The sequence below is a fragment of the Thunnus albacares genome, chromosome 12, assembly GCF_914725855.1.
Source record: "Thunnus albacares chromosome 12, fThuAlb1.1, whole genome shotgun sequence".
NCBI classification, from domain to species: Eukaryota; Metazoa; Chordata; class Actinopteri; order Scombriformes; family Scombridae; genus Thunnus; species Thunnus albacares.
In genome coordinates this window covers 10,035,572-10,056,884 of record NC_058117.1, presented here as the reverse complement: position 1 = coordinate 10,056,884, position 21,313 = coordinate 10,035,572, and the positions used below count along the sequence as shown (strand labels likewise).

At 39.5% G+C, this 21,313-nt stretch overlaps 1 protein-coding gene across 4 annotated transcripts; it reads right to left on the bottom strand.

Moving 5' to 3' along the window:
- Positions 1-6,687: 6,687 nt before the first annotated feature.
- Positions 6,688-19,948, bottom strand: LOC122994195 (lactosylceramide 1,3-N-acetyl-beta-D-glucosaminyltransferase A-like). Of its 4 annotated transcripts, none has more exons than XM_044368762.1 (3): positions 19,867-19,948; positions 11,389-11,514; positions 6,688-9,041 (listed from the first exon to the last, which is right to left on the bottom strand). In XM_044368762.1, exon 3 carries the CDS (start codon positions 8,719-8,721, stop codon positions 7,558-7,560), a length of 1,164 nt encoding a protein of 387 aa, XP_044224697.1. In that variant the 5' UTR covers positions 8,722-9,041; positions 11,389-11,514; positions 19,867-19,948; the 3' UTR covers positions 6,688-7,557. The 4 variants fall into 4 exon arrangements, with proteins under 4 accessions (XP_044224697.1, XP_044224696.1, XP_044224694.1 ...); XM_044368761.1 differs by lacking the exon at positions 19,867-19,948 and adding an exon at positions 19,594-19,851; XM_044368759.1 differs by lacking the exon at positions 19,867-19,948 and adding an exon at positions 13,374-13,542.
- Positions 19,949-21,313: the final 1,365 nt, after the last annotated feature.

Below are 21,313 nucleotides of genomic sequence, written 5' to 3'. Positions count from 1 at the left end.
AATATCTTTCACTCTTCTTAAAAAATACTCTGTCCTCCTTGATTTCCAAAACATGTATACGTATAGTATGTGCCAATTTCTAAAACTAAACTTCATGTAATACATAGAAGAGAGTAAAAGTCCAGCTCATCTCTCCATAATGGTGTATAATGTAGCCTGAATAATCTTTTAGATTTTGTCTATCAGTATTGCAGTTAAGAATAGTGAATGAGTTATCTATAACTGATTCCAATTCATTATTTTACATATAATTCTTCCATTGTCTTCTAATTTAATCTGTAGAATAATTAAAATGTAAACAAAAGGTCTCATAAACATAAGAAAGGATTTTTTTTTTGCACGGGCTGTGTAAGAATATAGAGACATGTTTGGAACCTGTATGTTTTTTGTTTTTTTTTTTAATAAAATGTCATATTTGGAAGTAATGGACAATCTATTCTGTCTTCAAGCCCCCAAAAGACTGCTGTATTAATCCTCCATAGCCTTTAGAAAGTTGGTCCAGACCCTTTCCTGTCAGTGACACCAAATTCTGACATGAAGGAGGGAAATCTGTTGGTGAGCTGTAGACGTGCTGACAGGCAGATTGTGTTACTTTTGTACAGAGAGCCAGGCTAGCTGTTTCCCCCCGTTTCCAGTCTTTATGCTAAACTAAGCTAACCAGCTGCTGGTTGTAGCTTCATATTTAATCTGTTAATTTGTTACATGTATCTAATGTATTTAAAGCAATACAATTATTTTCCAGCTCCAGTTTTCTCATAACTTACAAGTCACCAGTAAGCAACATTTCCTAGAGTCCATGTCAATTCATGTGTTTAGCCTCAGATTCACCAACTCATACATATACCTGAATAATAAACCTGTACTGTATGTTTGGGACTCCTAGACCACCTTGTACCTTCAAGGAATAGTTTCACATTTTGGGAAGTACATCTATTCGCTTCCTTGTTGAGAGTTACCACAGCCAGCAGACTGTTAGCTTAGCTTAGCATTATAACAAGGGGGTTTTGACTATTTCTCGGCTGGCTGCAGTGACTTCCTCTAAAACTATAACTTTTTTTTGTATAGAGTGCTAATAAATTAGCCCTGAAGGCACCAGTAGGCAGCCAGCCTAGCTGTTGCCCTCCTGCCAGATAAATTGTTTCTTATCTATATTGGCCTAAAAGCTGTTCAGAAGTCAAATGGGCAACATCTGCAACATCAGTAGCCTACATCAACCTATGAAATGTATTTAGCACTGTTATTCTGTTTAACAAAGAAACACAGACTTCTCCACCTGTGTAAATCATCTTCGATAGTTGTTGCCATTTTCCACAGAGAGGCGCCAATTCTTATTCCAAGATAGATTACCTCTTAAAATAATTTTTTATTGGCTACAGTAAAGCCTCCCTGTGGGGGACTGTACTCAACTGGGGCACTGATGAACATAGTCTGCAACTATATTTAGCATGTCAACTTTGTCAACACAATTATTTTGCTAAAACACCATTTGGGAGGCAATTAAAGATTAGCTTCATTGTTCTGTGTGACTCTACATGGACTGATTACCTGTCACAATCATTGGAGTAAATCTAAAAATAACAAACCAGTTCCCATCCCCCAGGGAAATTAGACCAAACAGCTTGCACATTGTACATGACATTATCAGATTTCCTAATTTAAATGAACATAATTGGAATATTTATTCACCTTTAAGTGGACAACCAAATATTTAACCATGGGCAATTTTAAAAACAGTCAGTTACCTCAGTTTAGTAAACAGATATAGGCAGCTGGTCGTGTTTTTAGACCTGCCTAAATCCTTTGTGTGAGTATTCTCCTTTATATGTTGCTTGGAAACAGAGCAGCTGTTTGGAGAACAACTAATCCAGGCAACATCACGTTTCTGTATGAGGTGCTGTAAATAAACATATAGACAATTCACAACGAGTCCAGGTGAAGTGAGCAGAGGGTGACATTTTCATGACCTTAAACTGGCAGACACTCAGACATTATATAAGAAATATGGATACTTATTGAGATGAAATTTGGTGAAAATTCTCATTGAGAAATCTTGGCTGTCACTGCAGCAGATATGATAATATACCATATTGTGGGGAATGAACAATACAGATAAATATAAGAAGCATTTCCTGACATAACAGATAAATAACTACATTTTCACACAATTCCATTGATCTGTGAATGTTAGAATTTAAATTCTGTCTTGGCTTATTGTTGCAAGATATTGTTTTCATGAATGGTATTTTCCCCAGGCCTGATTAAATCAGTCACACAACTGAAAAATGACCACCATTTATGTTTGTCTGTGAAGGTTTACGACATTATTTAACTCATGTCTGTTGACCAGTGACACAGGACCAGCTTCAGTTATTGCTGTTAGCAGTGTGCCAGATGCCTCAGTGGATCAGACACTCTGGGGGTATTTTTGGCTCATCACATGTCAGATGGTAAACAGCTAAAACAAAATCATAGTGAGCAGCATTCCAGTACACACACTCCTGTACACAAAGCCCATTCCTTCCCTTATAAAGACGTGATTTTTGTAGTATATTGTGGTGTGGTTTCATACAAGATGTTTGCACTTCCACTCTAATGAGGCTTGTGTATCACATACACTCATCCTGCTGCTTAGCAAACTGTTGCTATGGGGAAGAAGAGAAAACACATGGAGGGATCCAGTCTTCAGGTTGATTTGTGTGGTGCTTGGCTTCTTAAAACCAAATGGTGTCAGAGCATTTGTTTGAATGCATGTACATCTGCACTGCACAGTGGTTGATTGTTTCCTGCCTAAACTGACTGTGGAATATTATTTTTTACATTTCACAGTAATCTGGGCACTTCGTCTTGTGACAGATTTTAAAAGATACATATTAGTTTTGTATTAATTGTATGCTCTGATTAACTGCTCAACTGTAAATAACTCTTTTACACAAGATTGTTTTATCTTGACTTTTTTTAGTAATTTTAGACATTTTGGAAAAACACTGTCTGTTGTGTTAGTATTGTATTTTGAAGTTTCCATCTGCAAAAAAAATGTACATAATTTCCTAAGAGCAAATGTTTGAACGTTGAAGTGTGCTCTCTAGTGAAAAAAAAAATCCAGATTGAAGGAACAGTGTGACATTCTGGGAAATACGCTTAATCGCTTACCTGTGCAGAGTCTTCTTTGAATCCTGTTTAGTCCGCTCTGTTTACTCCTGGTATTAAATACGTCTTGGGTGATCCGATCACAAGCGGGCAGTTGTGAGTATAGGTGTGAATGCACCCAAGACACATTGAGAACGCATTTAGATCCGATTGCTCAGACCTCATTTGCAGGTGGTGTGGGCTGCATATGGCCACATTGTTTTAGTAGTGTGTATGCAATGTGTTTTGGGCTACATTGAACGATCACCTACTCAACTGATGTCCCCTTTGTAAGTGGAAGTACGTACTCATTCACGTGCAAACAACAAGAAATGAATGACAGTGTAGTGCAGTTGTTGCTGTCTGTCTCTCCTCTGCTCCGCTCCGTGTATGTGGAGCCAGAGGGGCTGAGCCCTGCCCCTAGTGAAACACTGAGAGCAGAGAAGAGCAGAGAAATAAATGAAAGCAAAACGCAGTAGAAACTATGTTTGTTATTTACCCAATTTATGTGCATTTGTTAAATTTCAGCTCAGTTTGAGTCTCTACTGTGTTTTGCTGTTATTTATGGTCGCACTACTCTCCTGTACTCTCTGTGTTTCACTGAGGGTGGGGCTCAGCCCCTCCGGCTCCACACACACTGGGCGGAGCAGAGGAGAGACAGGCAGTGACAACTCATTATGTTACTGTAAGTGCAATAAAAGCTCTGCGAGTCAAAAGCCAAGAAGAGTAATTTATTATTATAACATGCTGTCTGATTTCCATTTGGGCCAAAGGGTTTGGATTTTATCCGTGCACCAAGGTCCTTGCAAACTTCTTTTAATTTCCGGCAGACAAGGCATGGGAAGTGCATTGCTGCCTCCTGTCAGTTGAAAATAACAATGCATTTGGTCTTTGCAAACAGAAATGATATACGTGTTTATTTGCATATAGAGCAGGGAAGTGAGATCTGATCACAAGTGGTCACTTACAATGCATGTGGAGACGCATTCTAATCCCAGGTGTGAACTGACGTACTTAGAGCTGTCCACTTGTGTTCGGATCACCCAAAATGCATGTTAATGCCAGATGTGAACAGGGCCTCCGCTGGTTGCCTGGCAACCACACAAGCTCTATGAAGTTACTGCTGCTGAGCTATTACATGCTAATTAGTGAGCTTTTAGAGGTGCTAGTACGTAGACTTTGTTACCTCTAAACAGAGCCAGGCTAGCTGTTTCCCCTTGTTTCAAGTCTTTATGCTAAGCTAAGCTAACCAGCTGCTGGTTGTAGCTTCATATTTAGGGTACAGACATGAGAGTGGGATCAATTTTCACATCTACCTCTCAACAAGAAAGCAAATAAACAAATTTCCCAAAATGTCAAACCATTGCTTTTACAGAAACAATTTACAGAATTTTCAAGTCTCTTTAAAATGATCTCTGGGTGGAGTCCAGCTTGGATTTATAGGATCTTAGTATATCTAAGATCCTAGCTATGGCCTGGGATCCAGTGTTTTTGGTGATTGATGCAAATTAGTGACAAAAACTCAGGATGTCTGCCTCTGCTGCATCAATTCGACAATTCTTTTCTTAATCTGGTTCCTACTATTGACACAACTTTATGGCAGTGAAACATTAAAATGCAATATTACACCTTTAAATAAGTCTTAAAAGAGTACTCCACATTAGCATTGCACTTGTAGTTGTATAATATTGTCAGAGAGATCAGAATCGATGCAGATAGACCACCTTTTTTTATGTCTTTAATTCCATGTATTGTTCTTCCTTGCATAGGTGCCTGGTTATGTTTTAAAATGGGGGAGCAAACTTGGAAAGATACATAATTGGTGAGGGGGGTCTGGGGTCCTCCCCCAGAAAATTTTTTTTAGTTTAAAACTAATTTCCTGCCTTTCTACAGCACCTAAACACTTGGATTAAGTCAAGAAACAGCAACCTGCACTAGTCTAGATTAGTTAGATTGAGGGTGCTATGAAAACCAGGAATGGATCAAGAACAATGTATAATAGAGTGGATGAGGACAGGAAATGATTATTGGAAGAATGGCTATTTCATATTTGAAATTATATTTATAAAAACATTATGTAGCCTAAAATGGCAGTAGGTTGCAGGCTACTAGGTCATCTTCAAGGTTAAACAAGGACAAACAACTATCTAATTCCAATCCAAAAGCAGATTATTTTAATTGACATTAACTCAAATCAAGGACTATTTTAATCCACAACACAGAATGTGACTTTTGCACCTCAAGGTTCCATTTTAGTTGAGGACTAGGCCTTACTGCCCCTTATAGTACACTCGCAGCTTTTATTTACCCTGTATGTGGAAATGAGAGGATAATCATAATATTGAGAGCACAGCACAGAGCAGACAGATAACAGATCATCACATGGAGTGATGGGTCATCATATTTAAAAATAATTCCATCCAAAATCAGACTAAAACTGAAACTAAAGCAGAGTATCCTGTAGAAGTCTAAATAAGTCACTTTCCACTGCTGAACATTGGACTGTTTGTTAATTCAGACACTTTGGCGCTGTGAAAAGCTCTGCTCTGCTCTGTCTGTCTGTCTCTCTCTCACGAGAGGTCGGACTGAACCAACTCCAGGGTGGTCTAAAATTGTCTAATTTTTTCATTACTTTTTTTGTCAGCTGCTGAAAATAGTAAAATGACCATTGATATAGGCTACTTAAATATAATCACCTGATTGTGGGGATTGTATGATGATAAGTTTATTTTTAAAAACACAAAAAGTCAGGTAGCAAAACCTTAACTTTGCTCCCCTGAATAGAATAATGGGGGTGCATTTGCTCCACTTGCTCAGGTGCCTATGCTTGCTTGTCAAAACCTGGTGCCTACATTACCCACAATTCAACTTGACCACTGACAGTTTGGTCAGAGATTCAGGTGTGTTATGCTAGTGAGTTAGTGTAGCCTCGAGCTGCTAGCCTCAAGCAGAGTGGGCTACAGTTGGTCACTTCTTTCTAACTCCACACCCTTGCCTCAAGTTGCACTACTTGAGGAAATTTACCAAACTTTTGGCAGCTCCCTCTGGAGCTAAAAAAGGCTTTTTTTTCTCACCTCTGCAGTAGCACTCCCAAAGACCTGTAGACAGACTTTGATGTGTAAAATCAGTAGTTCCCCTTTGATAAAGAGGAAACGTAGTGATACTACAGACTAGACAGTTTTCCCTTTTCTCACCTCGTAGCACATTAGAGCATCCAAGCCACCTGATTTGAATATCTCTGTGGAAATAAACCTCATTCAACTGAAATGGCAGGGTGCAGAATCAAACCTTTCCTCACCACAGAGCCACATATCTAAGTCACAAATAATGAAATCATTAGTGAAAAAAACAAAGATCCTGCTGCTGTGTTGTGATATTCTGACATGTATTGGAGCGCTGAAGTTGTATTGAAAAAGCTAAAAGTTGTGCAGTCAAACAGGTAAAATCTTCAGCTGTTCCCAAGTGTATTAACAGAAGTTTCCTGAGCTCATGTTTCCTGGCCAACAAAATAACATGACTGATGACAACTACTAAAAATAATAAAGAAGCACTTTGACAATATTTGAAACTCTTTTACACCACTGAGAACAGAGTGGAGATTTTATTTAATTAAAAAACATGTTTCACAATTTCAGTTACATAAAAAAGATGAATCTTATGAAGTTCAATGAAGTTCAATTTAGAACCCACACTTCATCATTATAATTTTGAACACAGGAACTGTTTCTAAAGCCTGTTCAATTACACATCTATTCTACAGTTTATCTCACTGTTTGGAATTTTACACTTCATGACGTGTGGACATTTTTAGATCTGACAGGTCACTGACCGACTATATATTTTGACTCACATAAGGAAGTCCAAATGTGTTACTTCTGCTTTGCGTCATTATTTTAGAACCATCCTGTAAGTATATAGATAGTTTGAATAAAGTAATTCAACAGGTATTTGCCAGTGATAGAGGTGGCATTCATGATAGGAAAATGTTTTTGCAACTGTTTTGTGTATCACAGCAGTGGAAATCCAAGATAGGGAGGAAGTACTCTCTGAATTGACTGACTGACATGCAAAAACAAATGAGTTAGTTGATTTAAAATCCCATTTGTGAGTGAGGTTGGGACAATATCTTTTCAGGACCTATTTTCAACACATTCTGCTGTCAATGCAAAGCCAGTGTTGTCACATTACTAAACGCCCAAGGCCAGAGGTCAGTGATGCGTTGGTGATCTCACACTAACAGTATCAGACATCAATCGTCTGGTCTCTTTGTGTCTCGCAACACCCAACACACACTCCAGTGTTCTGACAGACATGGGTGTCCGACTGAAAGGACTGAGGTAATATTCGCAGCGATGATCCTTACTTCATTATGATTGATGACACATGCGCTCTCTCTCTTTCAAACACTGACACACACAAACCTGAATAATACTACAAAAAGGCTGCCTTGCAGGGGTAGGTGTTGAAATAGTAGGGTTTACAAAGCAGTGCCATTTTCACAGCTGTGCAGTACAGCCTCCCTATGAGTCCAGAGGTCCTCTGTTTCACCTGCGGGTGTGTCGCCGCCTTCCACAGGTCATAGATATCCTCCACATGACCATGTGACGTCATCATCTGGTCATAGATACACAGGTGGTAGGGCGCCTTGCCCTCCCCTGAGAAATAGAGGTGCTCCTGCGGTGACACACCGATAGCATTGGCACAGATACCCATAAACACATCATCTATGTAAAGGGAGGCGTTCAGGGTCAGCGTGGCTTGATAGATTTTGTCCGCTACGTCCCTGGAGACCACGTACCCCGCCCCAGCTGTGTAGTCAGGGTAAGACAACCACTGGTACATCTCAAAGGACACATAATATTTGCTGTCCTTGCTGCGGATTGGTGGCGCCCCTCTGTGCACTCGACCAATCCAAAAGTCTGTGACTCCTCTGCTGCTCATGTCCTGCAGGTAGCTCACCAGGTTGGGCATATGAACGAAGATGTCGTCGTCAGCGGTCATGAGGAAGCGGGCGTGGGCGCAGCGGCTGTGCATCCAGTGGAACTGCAGGATCAGCTTCAGTGTCAGGTTGTGGAAGGAGTCTAAAAAGTCTTGTTGGATCAAATCGCCATGGAGACCGTCCTCGTGGATGAGCTGCTCCTGAAAACCGACCCTGCTCCTCTTGCTCAAGGAGGGCTCGTCCTTTTTGGTCTGAGGCGCTCCCAAGGCGAACACCACCTTCACTGTCACTCCCAGGGAGTTTTGGATGTAGGTCTCATTACCCCAGGTGGATCTGATGGCTTTACGCCTCTCAATGTTCTCTGGGGATGTTTTGACAAAGAGCAGCAAGAGGACGTCCTTGCCGGTGCACTTATCTGGATGGTCCAGCAGGTAACGGAAATTGCTGAAGCTCCGGGCCTGCTCACGTGGGATGGTGAGGCTCTTGTTGATGTAGGCGAAGCGGTTCACCAGGTAGCGGTAGGAGTAGGACTTGACATGGCTGACGACACTGTTGTCGAGCTGCTCCCAGCAAACCATCACCACTGACAGTACCAGGCAGGTGGTCATCAGCTGCACACACTGGCATTTTCGTATCCGGCGGAAATTCACAAACATTCTGGAATCTTGTCACCCGGTGGCGGTGGTCCCTGTCTGGTTGGTGATGGTGGTGAAGCAGCTGGTTTTATCAGCGTGTGAGGAGGAGGCAATGTGGCAGAGGTGGTGGAGGTTCAGAGTGTTGTTCCAGTGCCTCAGTGCAGCACTTGGTGGGTCTTCCATCCTAGGCTTTCCACATTCAGCAGGAGGCATAAGGTGGTGGTGGGAGTCACTGGATCTGCTGGGAAACGTTCTCCATCGCAGAAGAATCCCTCACACGCTCACAGTCACTCAGCGGCTGGACATTCATCTTTCACCCATGAGGCTGTCACTTCGAAGCTCTGAGAAAAGAGAACACATTTGCTGTGGTGACACAGTTTCATGACGACTGATGACTGATGAAACCAAATGTGTAAGAGAGTAGAACCTCAGCTTCTTTTTCTTCCAAAAGGGGGAATTGAAAATGTAAAAAAAAACCCACCATGCTTTCTCAATTGCTGCTTAACCAATACCTTCCCTATTTGCTCCATCTGGTCTCGTGCTGGGTCATGATTTTCTTAATTTTTCTTGATGTGTTGTCTAGTGCAGCATTCTGTGATGACTATTAATAAATCTGATGATCTGCAATCAACTTAAGACATGAATCAACTCTGGATGTCATTGACATTTTTGATTCAATTAAATATGTTTCTCACAGTAAAAGAGGACCACACTTTTGTTTATCAGTCAGAAAGAGAAAGCATGTGCTCCTGCTTATGTGCAGGAGTAGTAACGTTAGCTGAAAAGTCAAAAGTTAGTGGGTGGGTGTGGGGGTGGGGTGGGGTGTACTGAATGCAAAAGCTAACACAGCAAATGTTGCAATACAAGCTGGTCCATAATGGAGGGGTTTAAGGTGCGGACCCACTGAAATCGCTGAGAGTCATGGAAAGCATTCGGACACAATGGACAGCGCCAGAATAGCTCTGCAGCACAATGCGGGACGAGAATAGCCTGCTTCCGCCCGGGCCTGGGCTAAAACCAAGGGGGGATCATGATGGGCCCGGGGCCTGGGACTCCCACCGCACCCCGAGAGCTTTTTAAACATCATTGGATGGCCTGTGCCTAATGGGGTCACTGGCTTAGAATGGCTCTCTTTTCTCTCAGCCTGATAATGAGAAACTCTGCTTCACCTCTGGTTCACATTAGCCTCCTGCTCAATTACTGTATACACCCAGTACTTTGTTATGTAGTACACTCTTCCCTGCAAGGCCAAATACCTCAATTTACAGACTGGCTTTAATAAAGGATCTATCTGTTATATATGCTTACTCTTGTCAGCAATTTGATAGAGGGTGATGGACTTTCAAAGGCCAGTAAGGAGATAAGAACACATACCTGAACTGTGACCCACGCATGTATGAATATGAGAGTATAAGGGAGGATTTCTGATTATGTTATTGATGCAGGTTTACTCACCCAATTTACACTTACCTCTGGTGGTAACTAACAACATAGTGAGTTTGGGTAGGTTTCTGCCTTCACTCTGAACACAACATGGTTCTCACAGCATTGAAAAATTACATTAAAAACCACAGCTTTCAGCTTTCTAGGAACGGTATCCCTGTTACTCTGGATAAATTAGAGTACATATTTCAAACTGTTTCATACACAGGACTTATTCTTCAGTAGGAAGTAGTTGCAAAGAATATTGACACAGTTTCCAGAAAAACAAGTTGCTGTTGACTGTTTTTGCTACACCTACTTTTTGAAAGCTTTAAGTGCCTCCATAGTATTGGGAAGCAGAAAACTGAAAAGAACAGAATAAATTAAACCAAAACTACCTGATCGTGCAGATATACTGTATAGGTTAACATAGGTTAGGGAGAAAAATATTTATTGGTTGAACCGGCCCTTTAAGAATGAGGCATAACCAGCTGTCCAGCCCCATAACATGCCTTCATGTGTCTGCTGTTTGTATAATAACATACACAGATAAGAATATAGTACAGTAGAAAAGCTAATAGGTTCCATCCACTCTAAGATACACACACTACCACTATTACTACTACTACTATATTTTATAACATATATGTTTTTGAGTTATATACTTTATACTCTTAACAACAGCTTGACAAACCAACGCTGAGGCGGGACTCATTTGCTAAATAAGAAAAAGACAAGACACAATAGATTGCAAACTGAACTGTTTGATTCAGATCCCCATAGAGACAGGACTCGTGTGACAGGTGCACAATCATCATTCAACAATGAGACTGTGCTTAATTGATAAGACCTTTTTTCCAGCCTAAGGTATTGTGTGCGAGACAGTATTATTTTAAAAAATGTAGCCTTCTTTCAATATTCCTCTAGTTTTCTTTTGAAGCGGTGAATTCATTCATTCTTGTATTTGCTTATAGACTCAATACACTTAGATTATTGACTTAAGGTGTTGCCACGTTCATGCTGTCCTGCTGTCATCTGTCACACTCTATCTGACTGCTTTAATATATAACACAAAGAGCACAGGAATGAGCCCAAATGCAACCCTTCAAGTGTTGATCTTGCATCTAAAACAAGCACTGTGTAAGTGAATCACCCCACTAGCATATTTCTAAAGTCACCGTTTGTAAAAATAGATTTGAAATGCACACAGGGAGGGAAGGAGGGAGGGGCAAGCACACCATCACTCGACTGAGAAGCAACACTTACCGGAAAAATAAAATATCTGTGTGTGAATCCAAGACAGAGAGGCAGCGACAGTCTTCTTTTCTCTCCGAGTTGTCCTCTCTGCTCCACAGATCCTCTTCTCTGGTTGAAGTTACCCGTTTACTTTTCCTTCAGGGGACAGGAGGTGAAAAGCTCCTTAATTAAACAGTCAAAGCCTCCGCGTGGAGTGTCTCAGTAAGAATATCTGTGAGGGCGTGATAGAGTGTTTTTTTATCTGATCCTTCCTCTGCCCTGAGTGTGTAGACAGTAAGTTGCTTGTAAATGTGCTGGTTGCCTTGGTTCTTCTGTGTGGGGGTGGCCTGTAGTCTGTGTGTGTGTGTGGTAATGGGTGGGGGGTGGGAAGACCTGCCCTCTGTGCCTCATCTTTGTGCAAAAGGGAGGATGACAAGATCTGACTCAATTCATCATCTGATAGGAATTGCTGTTTTCAAAAATGATGTGTTGGTTGTTTTAGCTCCCTGTTGCAATACTGGTTTCGTGTCACATCACATAGAAGTTTTTCTGACCTTTAAGCATTCGTTCAACCATTGAATGAAGTCACTGAATGAGTGATTTGAATATATTTGCTTACTTACTGTTGGTGGAAAATAAGACATCCTCCATTTCACTACGTTGTATTTCTGTGCTTGTGAGGGGATATCACCAACATAAGGAAATATACTATATGCTTCAGACCAACTATCAGATAATACTTAAGAATCACATCTCTTCACTGTTGAGTGATTTAGTTAAATAAATGGGCTGTCCCCACGAAGCAATCAGCACTTTGGGTGCTGAGCTGCAACAGTTGACCCTTTCACGAGTTAACATGCAATTCTGTACAACCAGATTACTGAGAAAAAACAATTTATAGAGGGGCTTTGACTGAAATGTTTACATCCTTCACGGAATGAGTGATTTCTTCAACAACCACAGCTAACATGTTTGGGGCATTTTATGTCTTCATAGTGACAGTAGAGATGGCAGGAAACAAGGTGAGAGATGGAACAATATGCAAAAAGGCTCCACTGCCAGAATCAAACTGTGGACATTGTGTTTATGTTGCCTGTGCCTTAACCAGTAAGAGATAACCAGAGATATATTTAAACCCAAATATTCTTTTTTTTTCTGTACACCTTATTCTTCCTATTTGTTTGTTTTATGCTAACACAGTTTTTGTATGTCCCGCTGACATGATGTGTATTGACTAAAAGAATTGTAGTATACCGATTGTGTCTCAGTTAGCCCTGTAATTAGTACATAATTACTTTTCCATGAAACCCTCCTAAGAATTGAGTTAAATATCCGTGTTCCTTTCTTACACATTACTTTGGCCATGTGATGCTGTCCCTAAAATCAACTTTTTTCTTCCCACAACTCCCAGACATGCTGCTGTTTGTTTAAGTCATACTTTTTGTGTCCAGTTTCAAAATGAAACAGACAGAACTTGAGTGTGAGACAGACTTACCAGTATGTCTACACAAGCCACAGTGATTTCAAAACTGATAAGTATTCACACATGGTATTATTTAGACTAGATCAACCAGATGTTTGGGTGCTTTAATGTGGTTATTTGAATTGTTAACATGTATGTAAAGAATGTGAGGACACTCAGATTTCAAAATTAGTAAAACTTGTTCTAGCAGAAACTTTTGTCTGGGTTGTGTAAGATGCAAAGAAAACAGAACTATAGACAAACAACAGACTAAAAAAAACGTGGACGTAGTCACCGTGACGTTACCCATTGGTTTGTGGACTGCCGTTTTGAGTTTTGAGGCCTCGACTTTAGCGATTTGACCGTCGCCATCTTTGAGTTTTGGAGCCAGAAGCAAGAAGACATTGGGATGAGAGAGTGGAGCTGACCATAGCACTAGCTGCTAGCTTGGTTAGCACTGTGCATTTACAGTCTATGGTTAACTGTGATAATGCTAATGCTAATTTTCGCTAGCGAAAAACAGGCTTAAAACCATTAAACAAAACTTACTTACCGAAAAAGCTAAACAGCAGAGTCCTTAGAGGGTCCTTATCACAATACACAACAAACGCTGAACAAGCGTTTTTTTAAGTGACCAAAATGTAACAATTAACTTTCATGAACTGAAAACATACTGTGAAATAGCAGCGCCCATACTCCGTCAATCTGGGGTTACGCCCTGATTACCTTACGTAATCAACGTTGTCGCCAATCACAACCACAACGTAGCCACGCCCTAAAGCATACCTACTTTATCGTCTATTTTACTCTAAATTGGACCATCATTTACAAAATGAACATCATGATGCATTGAAGAAGACTTGAAACTAGTGATTGAGACCATAAACTCAATAGGAAAGTGTTTAGTGAGATAATAAATCAAGTGAGAAGTAGGGTCATTTTCTCATAGACTTCTTTCTGCAACCAGTGGAGTCTCCCCCTGCTGGCCATTAGAGAGAATGCAGGTTTAAGTCACTTCTGCATTGGCTTCACATTTCAGACCGGCAGCTACCTGCTTGAGACAAACCAAAAACACCCACACCAAATATAATTACACCGATTTATTTTTCATTTTGGCTTGTACTTTTTATCACCCAAACAACGTTGCTTTTTTATTCAAACAGAGACTGATAATGTTGTCGTCAAAATGGCAGTCATGGTTTAGGACAAACAAGCAACCTCCAAACTGTCAAACCACTTTCAAAGCAGCTTCTCAGAATATCACCTGAGAGTTTGGCAACCGACTGGTACAGTAGATGGATGTCTAAAAATATACAGAATGACCTGATTAGAAGAAATGCTTGTCAGGAGGTCACAGATGTAGAAGACTAAGGTCGTGCTGAGCACATGACTGAATGCATGATGGGATTTTTCAAGTGTATTAATAAAGGACAGGTTCAGATTTTTGTAAGTCTATCTAATAAAAAAAACGTACATCACATATGTACATTAAAAAGGCATTGAAAAGATAATTTCCTAACGCAACTGCACTGTAGGAGATTGACGACAAAATCTTCATTCTGTACAAAAAGGAATTCTATGGTTAAACAGAAGTGAATATCTGAGGCAGTGTTTCCCTGGACGCTACCTGCTGAACTGCAATGGATACAGAAAGAGGACATTTTGAACTAAAAAGACTGGACACACATGTTGGCATCAATAAAACAGAAATACTAACATATTAGCTAATACTACCTACTGTACCTAACAAACTATTTGCTAACAAAGTACGCTACGTGTTAGCTAGAATTTAGTATGTCAACAAGTAATATTACCTAGCTAATAAATAATTTGCTAATGCACTCTTATTAACAGCTAACAATGAGTATAATTTAAACAATGAATGAATGATGTCAAGCAACAGCTGAATAGTGAGAGAAATCCTGTGCATAGTCAATATAACACTGTAGTAATTAATGTAGCTTTTACAGGATAGGTCTTGTGATATTTTATATTTCTATTGTGGTCAAATCCCATGAAAAGACCAACTTAATCCTACTGACAAGTATTGGGCTGTGTAGCTAATGCCTGATAGCTTATTCTTCTGTAGCTATAGTCCCTGTTGTCCAAAAACTATTGTATTATTGTATTGTATAGGGTGATATATTCCGTCTTTACAATGAACATGGCACTGTAGTTTATTTTCTCTGAAATGTGCCTTAATATTAGATTTTATGTGTTCAAATAGCGTTTATCAGGTATTTAAACCCTGATAGCAGCAGAAGCCATTGCCAGTCATTACAAATCCTGCATGGTCAAACACTGTTCAAACCTACAAAGCTTTATTTTAGATTCAAAAGCCTGTTGATTCCTACTAAAGACATAGTGTCAACTTTACAGAGGGCTAAATAATTTCTTTAACAGCTGGGCACCATAGGTGCCATCCTGTGTTTTTACAACAGCAAGACAGTGAATGTGGGATTGACTCAAAATAAACTACAGTGCCATGTTTATCGTGGTGAAGGAACATATCACCCAGTGCAAAGATGCGCCTCACTCATGTGTTTTTAGTAGTTTTTGGACAAAAATGTAGGTGTATGGCACAGAAGTATAAATATATCAGGATTTGGTTATACAGACTAATATTTTGTCAGTAGGATCAGTTTATTGTTGGTTTTCTTATTTTCACTGGATTTGACACAAATATAGAAGATCACCAGATTCATCTTAAAAAGTACAAACAAATGTATGAATACCTGTGGTGACAGCTGGTGTTTTTGTTTTCTCTGTGCACACTGGCGTAATTTTTTCCTATGATATACAATTTGAATAGCATTTGAATTGGAAAACCTCATGTGGCTGATTCTATACAGACTATCAGGAAGTACTGTTATTGCAGTTCAAGCATTAGATTCAAATTTCACACTGCTAGTGTGACACTCTTGATAGCTAACAAGAGGAGCAGTGATGGCAACGGTCAAGAGAACTCAGTGGAAAATGGGAACAAAAAAAGAGAACAAGGGAGAGTCTAATATCTCTTGTCAGTTCTTTATAGGGCTGGTTGCTTGTGGCAAAAATCATAATCACAATTATTTTAGTCAATATTGAGATCACGATTATTTAACACGATTAGTCATTGACTTTGGAAACATCATGCCTTTGTTGAACTTTTTAATAAAATTTTTCAACAGTGGGTTTCCTTGAACTTTACAAATAATTCAACTGAAAAACCAATAAAAAAATGTAAAAAAAAAAATTATATATATATATATATATATATATATATATATATATATATATATATATAATAAAATAAATTAGATCAAAATAAGTAAGATCTATGTTGTAGTGCACTTCCACAACCTACTGAAAACTACTCAACATATCATATATAAAAATAATAAATAAATACATACATAAGACCAAAATAGCTGAAATATTATTATACTGATTGTTGAGATGCATGTCATGTGGAGAGTGATCAATACTAAAATGATCATTCGTCATGGTACTTTGAGAAGCAAGATGTTTGACATCATTTGAAATCATTGACTTGTTTTGTCATTCAGTGTATTAACATACATTTGAGTCATCATGTTACAGTCAGTTTTCTCCAGAAAGCTGATTACTTAACTGCCACATGAACGAGAAACCTGCTTTCTGTAATCGGAATATATTATTAGAGAATCATGCTTTCCACGGGTAGATTGTTACTCCCTGGAGAACTTCGATTTATCTACCATGTATACGCGTAACCTATCTAATAATTTTTTAATCAGTTTTGTACAAGTAAACGTACACAATAACAGACTGCAGAAAGAAAGCGCGGCGCTGAGCGGCTGGAAGAACGTTTGACTGTTAAATTTAGACACGTTGGCTCTGTGAGGAAGACCACGCTCTGCTTTTCTTTTACTGTCCGGCTGCTCCGACACACGATGCTCTGGATTTATAACAAGACAAAAACGGAATGCGGCACAATAATAGTTTTATCTCGATTATCTTGTTGTCATAATCGTTGGAAGCCGTAAACTTAATTGAAAATAAAATTCAATTAATCGCAGGGTCGTTGTTTCAGCGAAAACCAGGGCATTGCAATGTGACATGACGTCAGAAATACTCAGTCGCTGCGTCAGAAATCACATACTATGCACTACATACTCAATATTTGTACTATCGTTCAGCATACGTCTGTGTGAATTAACAGTAGTATCTATCTCTTCGGACGCACTGAGCCGTAATTATCACGTCACTTCCTGACAGCCTCTTTGCCGGTTGAAGACGCGTAACCATGGTAACCGTGCCAAACATAAAGTCTGAACTAATTTTAAAAAATGTACTACACCTAGCAAAGTGAAACCCTACTTAAAGTGAAGCGTTACTGACATTACGCCAGAATTGCCCTGTTCGCTCTCCGCCCCTGTCTGTTATGTCGTTATTGTCGTCGTCACTACTGCATTGCATTGTGGGATATGTATGCCGGCGTAGTGTCCAGTGCTTTCATATTGTAATATTTCCCCGGAAAAAGTATGCACTTCACGTACTATTGGTTTCATACTAAGGTTTCGAACATACTAAAAACATTCACATACTGTTAGCATACTAAATAGCATGTTAGTATGGAGGTTCGGTTACCTAAAACTTTTCAAACTTTTAAAACTATTTAAAAGCCGAGTCCCTTTTACTGGCCGGGTATACCTACACGTTTTGATAAATAAAGGCCAGTCTCAATTAGAAGCCGGGTCTAAATTAATTAGGGCCGAGCACCTAGCGGTGCGAAGGCCCTATTGTAATTCAAGGAATTATTATTATTATCATTATTATTATTATTATTACACTCCATGAAGAAAAGCATTTTTGAGCGGCTAATGGTGCTCGAAAACTAATGAAATTTTGCACATTCATCAAAAGTGGTGAAAATTTTAATATTTTATAGGTCTCGAGCATGGGCACTGGAAAATGGCTCGATGGCGCCTCCTAGAAAATCTCAAATTTGAACCCCTCCTTTCAGTTTCATGTAGATGAACAAAATTCACTGGGCACATGTAAGACACAAATTATTGTGCTTGGCCCTAAACACCTTAGAAACACATTATCTAATGATTTAGCTAATCTAGATGGTGTTGCCCTGGCCTCCAGCACCACCAAAAGGAATCTGGGAGTTATTTTTGATCATGATATGTTCTTCAACTCCCACATAAAACAAAATTCAAGGACTGCCTTTTATTTTAACAAACTCCTCCTAGAGATTTAACCCCACCAACTTCAAATTTTGTCAGTGTCATCTTAAGACCTTTGTGATGAAAAGTTATCAAGATCTTAAGCTTTCGCTGAGTGCCCTTGGTCAGCCGAGGTGTAAGACCTTGATGATGATAACTTTTGAAGCTTTTGAGTTTTCATCAGAAGCTGTTGCCATGGCAACACATTGTTTGCCACAAAATACGAAGCTGTTTTTAAGGAGCTAGACATGCTTGAAAACTCACAAAACTTTGCACACACGACAGGTCTTAATGGGTGTGGCAGAATGGCTCGACAGCGCCCTCTACAATATTTCAACAAAGCAACCCCAGTGTCATGTTAAACCTACATGTATGAAAATTGGTACACACATGTATCATGCCAGGCCGCACAAAAATGTCTCTTGAACCCATAGCTTAAACCAAACAGGAAGTTGGCCAATTTGAATTTTGTGGTCAATTTTGGCGATTTTGCACGCCTTGTATTTTAATGAACTTCTCCTACAGCATTCATCATAATGACATGTGTAATGTAGACTAGATTGTGATCAAATGTTATCAAAATCTTGAGTTTTCACTGAATACCCTTGCTGTGGCAACGCGGCAAACTTAGACGTTTCACCATGAGGCAGGAAGTTGCTGTAGCTTTAATGTACATCGTCCAACCTGCACCAAATGTCTCATGCTTGGTAAGAATCCTATTCTGAACACATCTACATGACAATATTGAGTCGTAGTCATAGCGCCACCTACTGACAACAGGAAATCAGCCTTCTTTGACAAACATCATCTGATTCACATGAATTTTTCAAGGTGTGGTCTACAGTTGATATACAGCAACATGATGTTTACTTAATGGATGTTCTCCAGCACCACATGGGACACAGGAAATGATATTTAACTCTCGTCCAGTGTTCGATGAGTCTGGTCCTGAACACATCTGCATGCCTGCAATAAAAACCCTTCGGCTGAGCCACGCCCCGACGTGCGTAAGGGTGCGAGGGCCCAATCATTGCTGCTTGCAGCTTTAATTATTATTATTATTATTATTATTATTATTATTATTATTATTATTATTATTATTATTATTGTTGTTGTTGTTGTTGTTGTTGTTACCACAGATGCAGTTTTTTCTTTTAATCATCATTTGCAATCGTAAGTCAGTAATGAGCAAAACTCGGAAACGCAGCAGCGCGACAAATCTCCATGAACCCTCTTGCTCTCTGAATTCAATTAAATAAACAGTGCTTTACTTGCATGGAAGTTTCAAGAATGATGATGCAAAGCATAAAAGTACAATTTGTCCAAATATTTGGACGGTACACAATAACAGTAATGTGAACATTTTGCGCAATAGCTCCATTTCCGTAGCTCTTGTCTCCACCCCGCCCATCTCTCTCAGCATGATAATATAACCCATCTACCAGACACCCATACAACATAGACTACACACAGCAATCATCCATAATTTAACACCGCTCTCCATCATCACAACAATACTTTCTAACACATGTTAGCCAACTACAAAAATACAGCGCACCTGCATAACAATTTACTCACCATACACTGAGTGAAACTTCATCACAGCTCCTTTCCTCCCAACTGCTTTCTGTCTATCTCTCTCTCCCTCAGTACGTGAGGTTGGTCAGTCTGTTTTAAACCTTTATGTGTTCCCAACCCGGACTGCTGCAGCTGTAGGCTCGGTTGTTAGCCGCCTGGCTAGCAGCTGCTCAGGAGCAACAGCTTGCAACACCGCCCACTTGACTACACTGACATTTCACATGTTGTAGATACATATTTACGTTTTGTGAAAAAACATCTATCTTTATTTACCCAGGGGAGATTTGTTGAGCACAAATAATCAATTTTCAGGCAATGCGAGTGAAATTAGTTTCTTCTTCTTCTTTTAACGGATTCCAAGGTTTTGCAGCTGCCATACTTGTCATACCCCACCTGACGCCAATGATTAATCGCCCCGCCTAAGTTTATGATCAAAATTACATTCACAAAGGCTGATAAAAGCAACTTTATCCTATTGAACATTTAAGCGACTTATACTACAGTATATTACATCAGAGGACATAGTTGTTTCCGCTTGCACAATATTTTAAGAAGACCCTGCTGTGTGAGAGGCTTTTAGGCACAGGGCTGCTTTGAGCTAAATGCTAATGTCAGCATTCTAACATGCTGATGTTTAGTAGCTATATAGTTTACTATTTCACCAACTTAGTTTAGCATGTTAGCATGCTAACATATGTTAATTGAGTACAGCTGCTGGGAATGTCATCGGTTTTGCAGGTATTTGGTAAAAAACCAAACTCTAACCAAACAAAATTTTGACGTGACAATGGCGCTAGAGGGGGAGGGGATCACCAGAGTTATTACAATTCATCTTTAGGGGGATATGAATGTGTGATTCATACCTTGTTGATGAGACAAATTCTATGGCACTTCATTCAATAGTTGGTGAAACATTTCACAATTAAAAGTACTGCCTCAGTATTGTTGTATGCCTCTGCTAACCAGTCAAGTTGCAGTTTTCATCCAGGTGTGTCCAGACTCATAATATTTGTAGTGAAGACTCTGAAGGAATCTAATAAAAGGTATCAAGTGTATTTTCCTTATAAGTGTTCACATGCTTGGCTAATAAAGCTGATTCTGATAGAACACAAAGTTTTAGCCATGACAGTAGATGATCCTTCAGATGTGGATGTTACTGCAAAGAAGCTACAAATTCTAAAACGTGGATGCTTCCTTGAGTCCAAATGGATGTTTGTGCCAAATTTGAAGAAATTCACTACAGGCTTTTCTGAGATATTGTGGTCACAAGAATGGGATGGATATGAGGTCACAGTAACCTTGACCTTTGGCCATCTAAATCTAATTAGATCATCCTTGATTTTAATTTAATCCAATTTTATTTATATAGCGCCAAATCACAACAGAAGTTATCTCACAGCACTTTTCACATAGAGAGGACTGTACTCTCTATTTTAAAGAGTATAGTTAATACGTTCAAGTGGACGTTTGTGTCAAGTTTGAAGAAATTCCATCAGGGTGTTTCTAAGATATCACATTCATGAGAATTGGATAGACGGACAACCTGAAAACATAATGCCTCCGGCCACAGCTGTCACCGGCGCAGAGGGATAAATAACAAAAAATGTCAACCTTAGAAAACGCAAATGCGAACCTCAAGGTGGCACTAAAAGAAAGGTCAGGGGCATCTGTAGGATCAGTTTCATGGAAATCCATGCAGTAATTGCAGAGATATTTAATC

Coding starts and splice junctions, on each gene's coding strand:
- LOC122994195 (XM_044368762.1), bottom strand. CDS start 8,721: ATGTTTGTGAATTTCCGCCGGATACGAAAATGCCAGTGTGTGCAGCTG.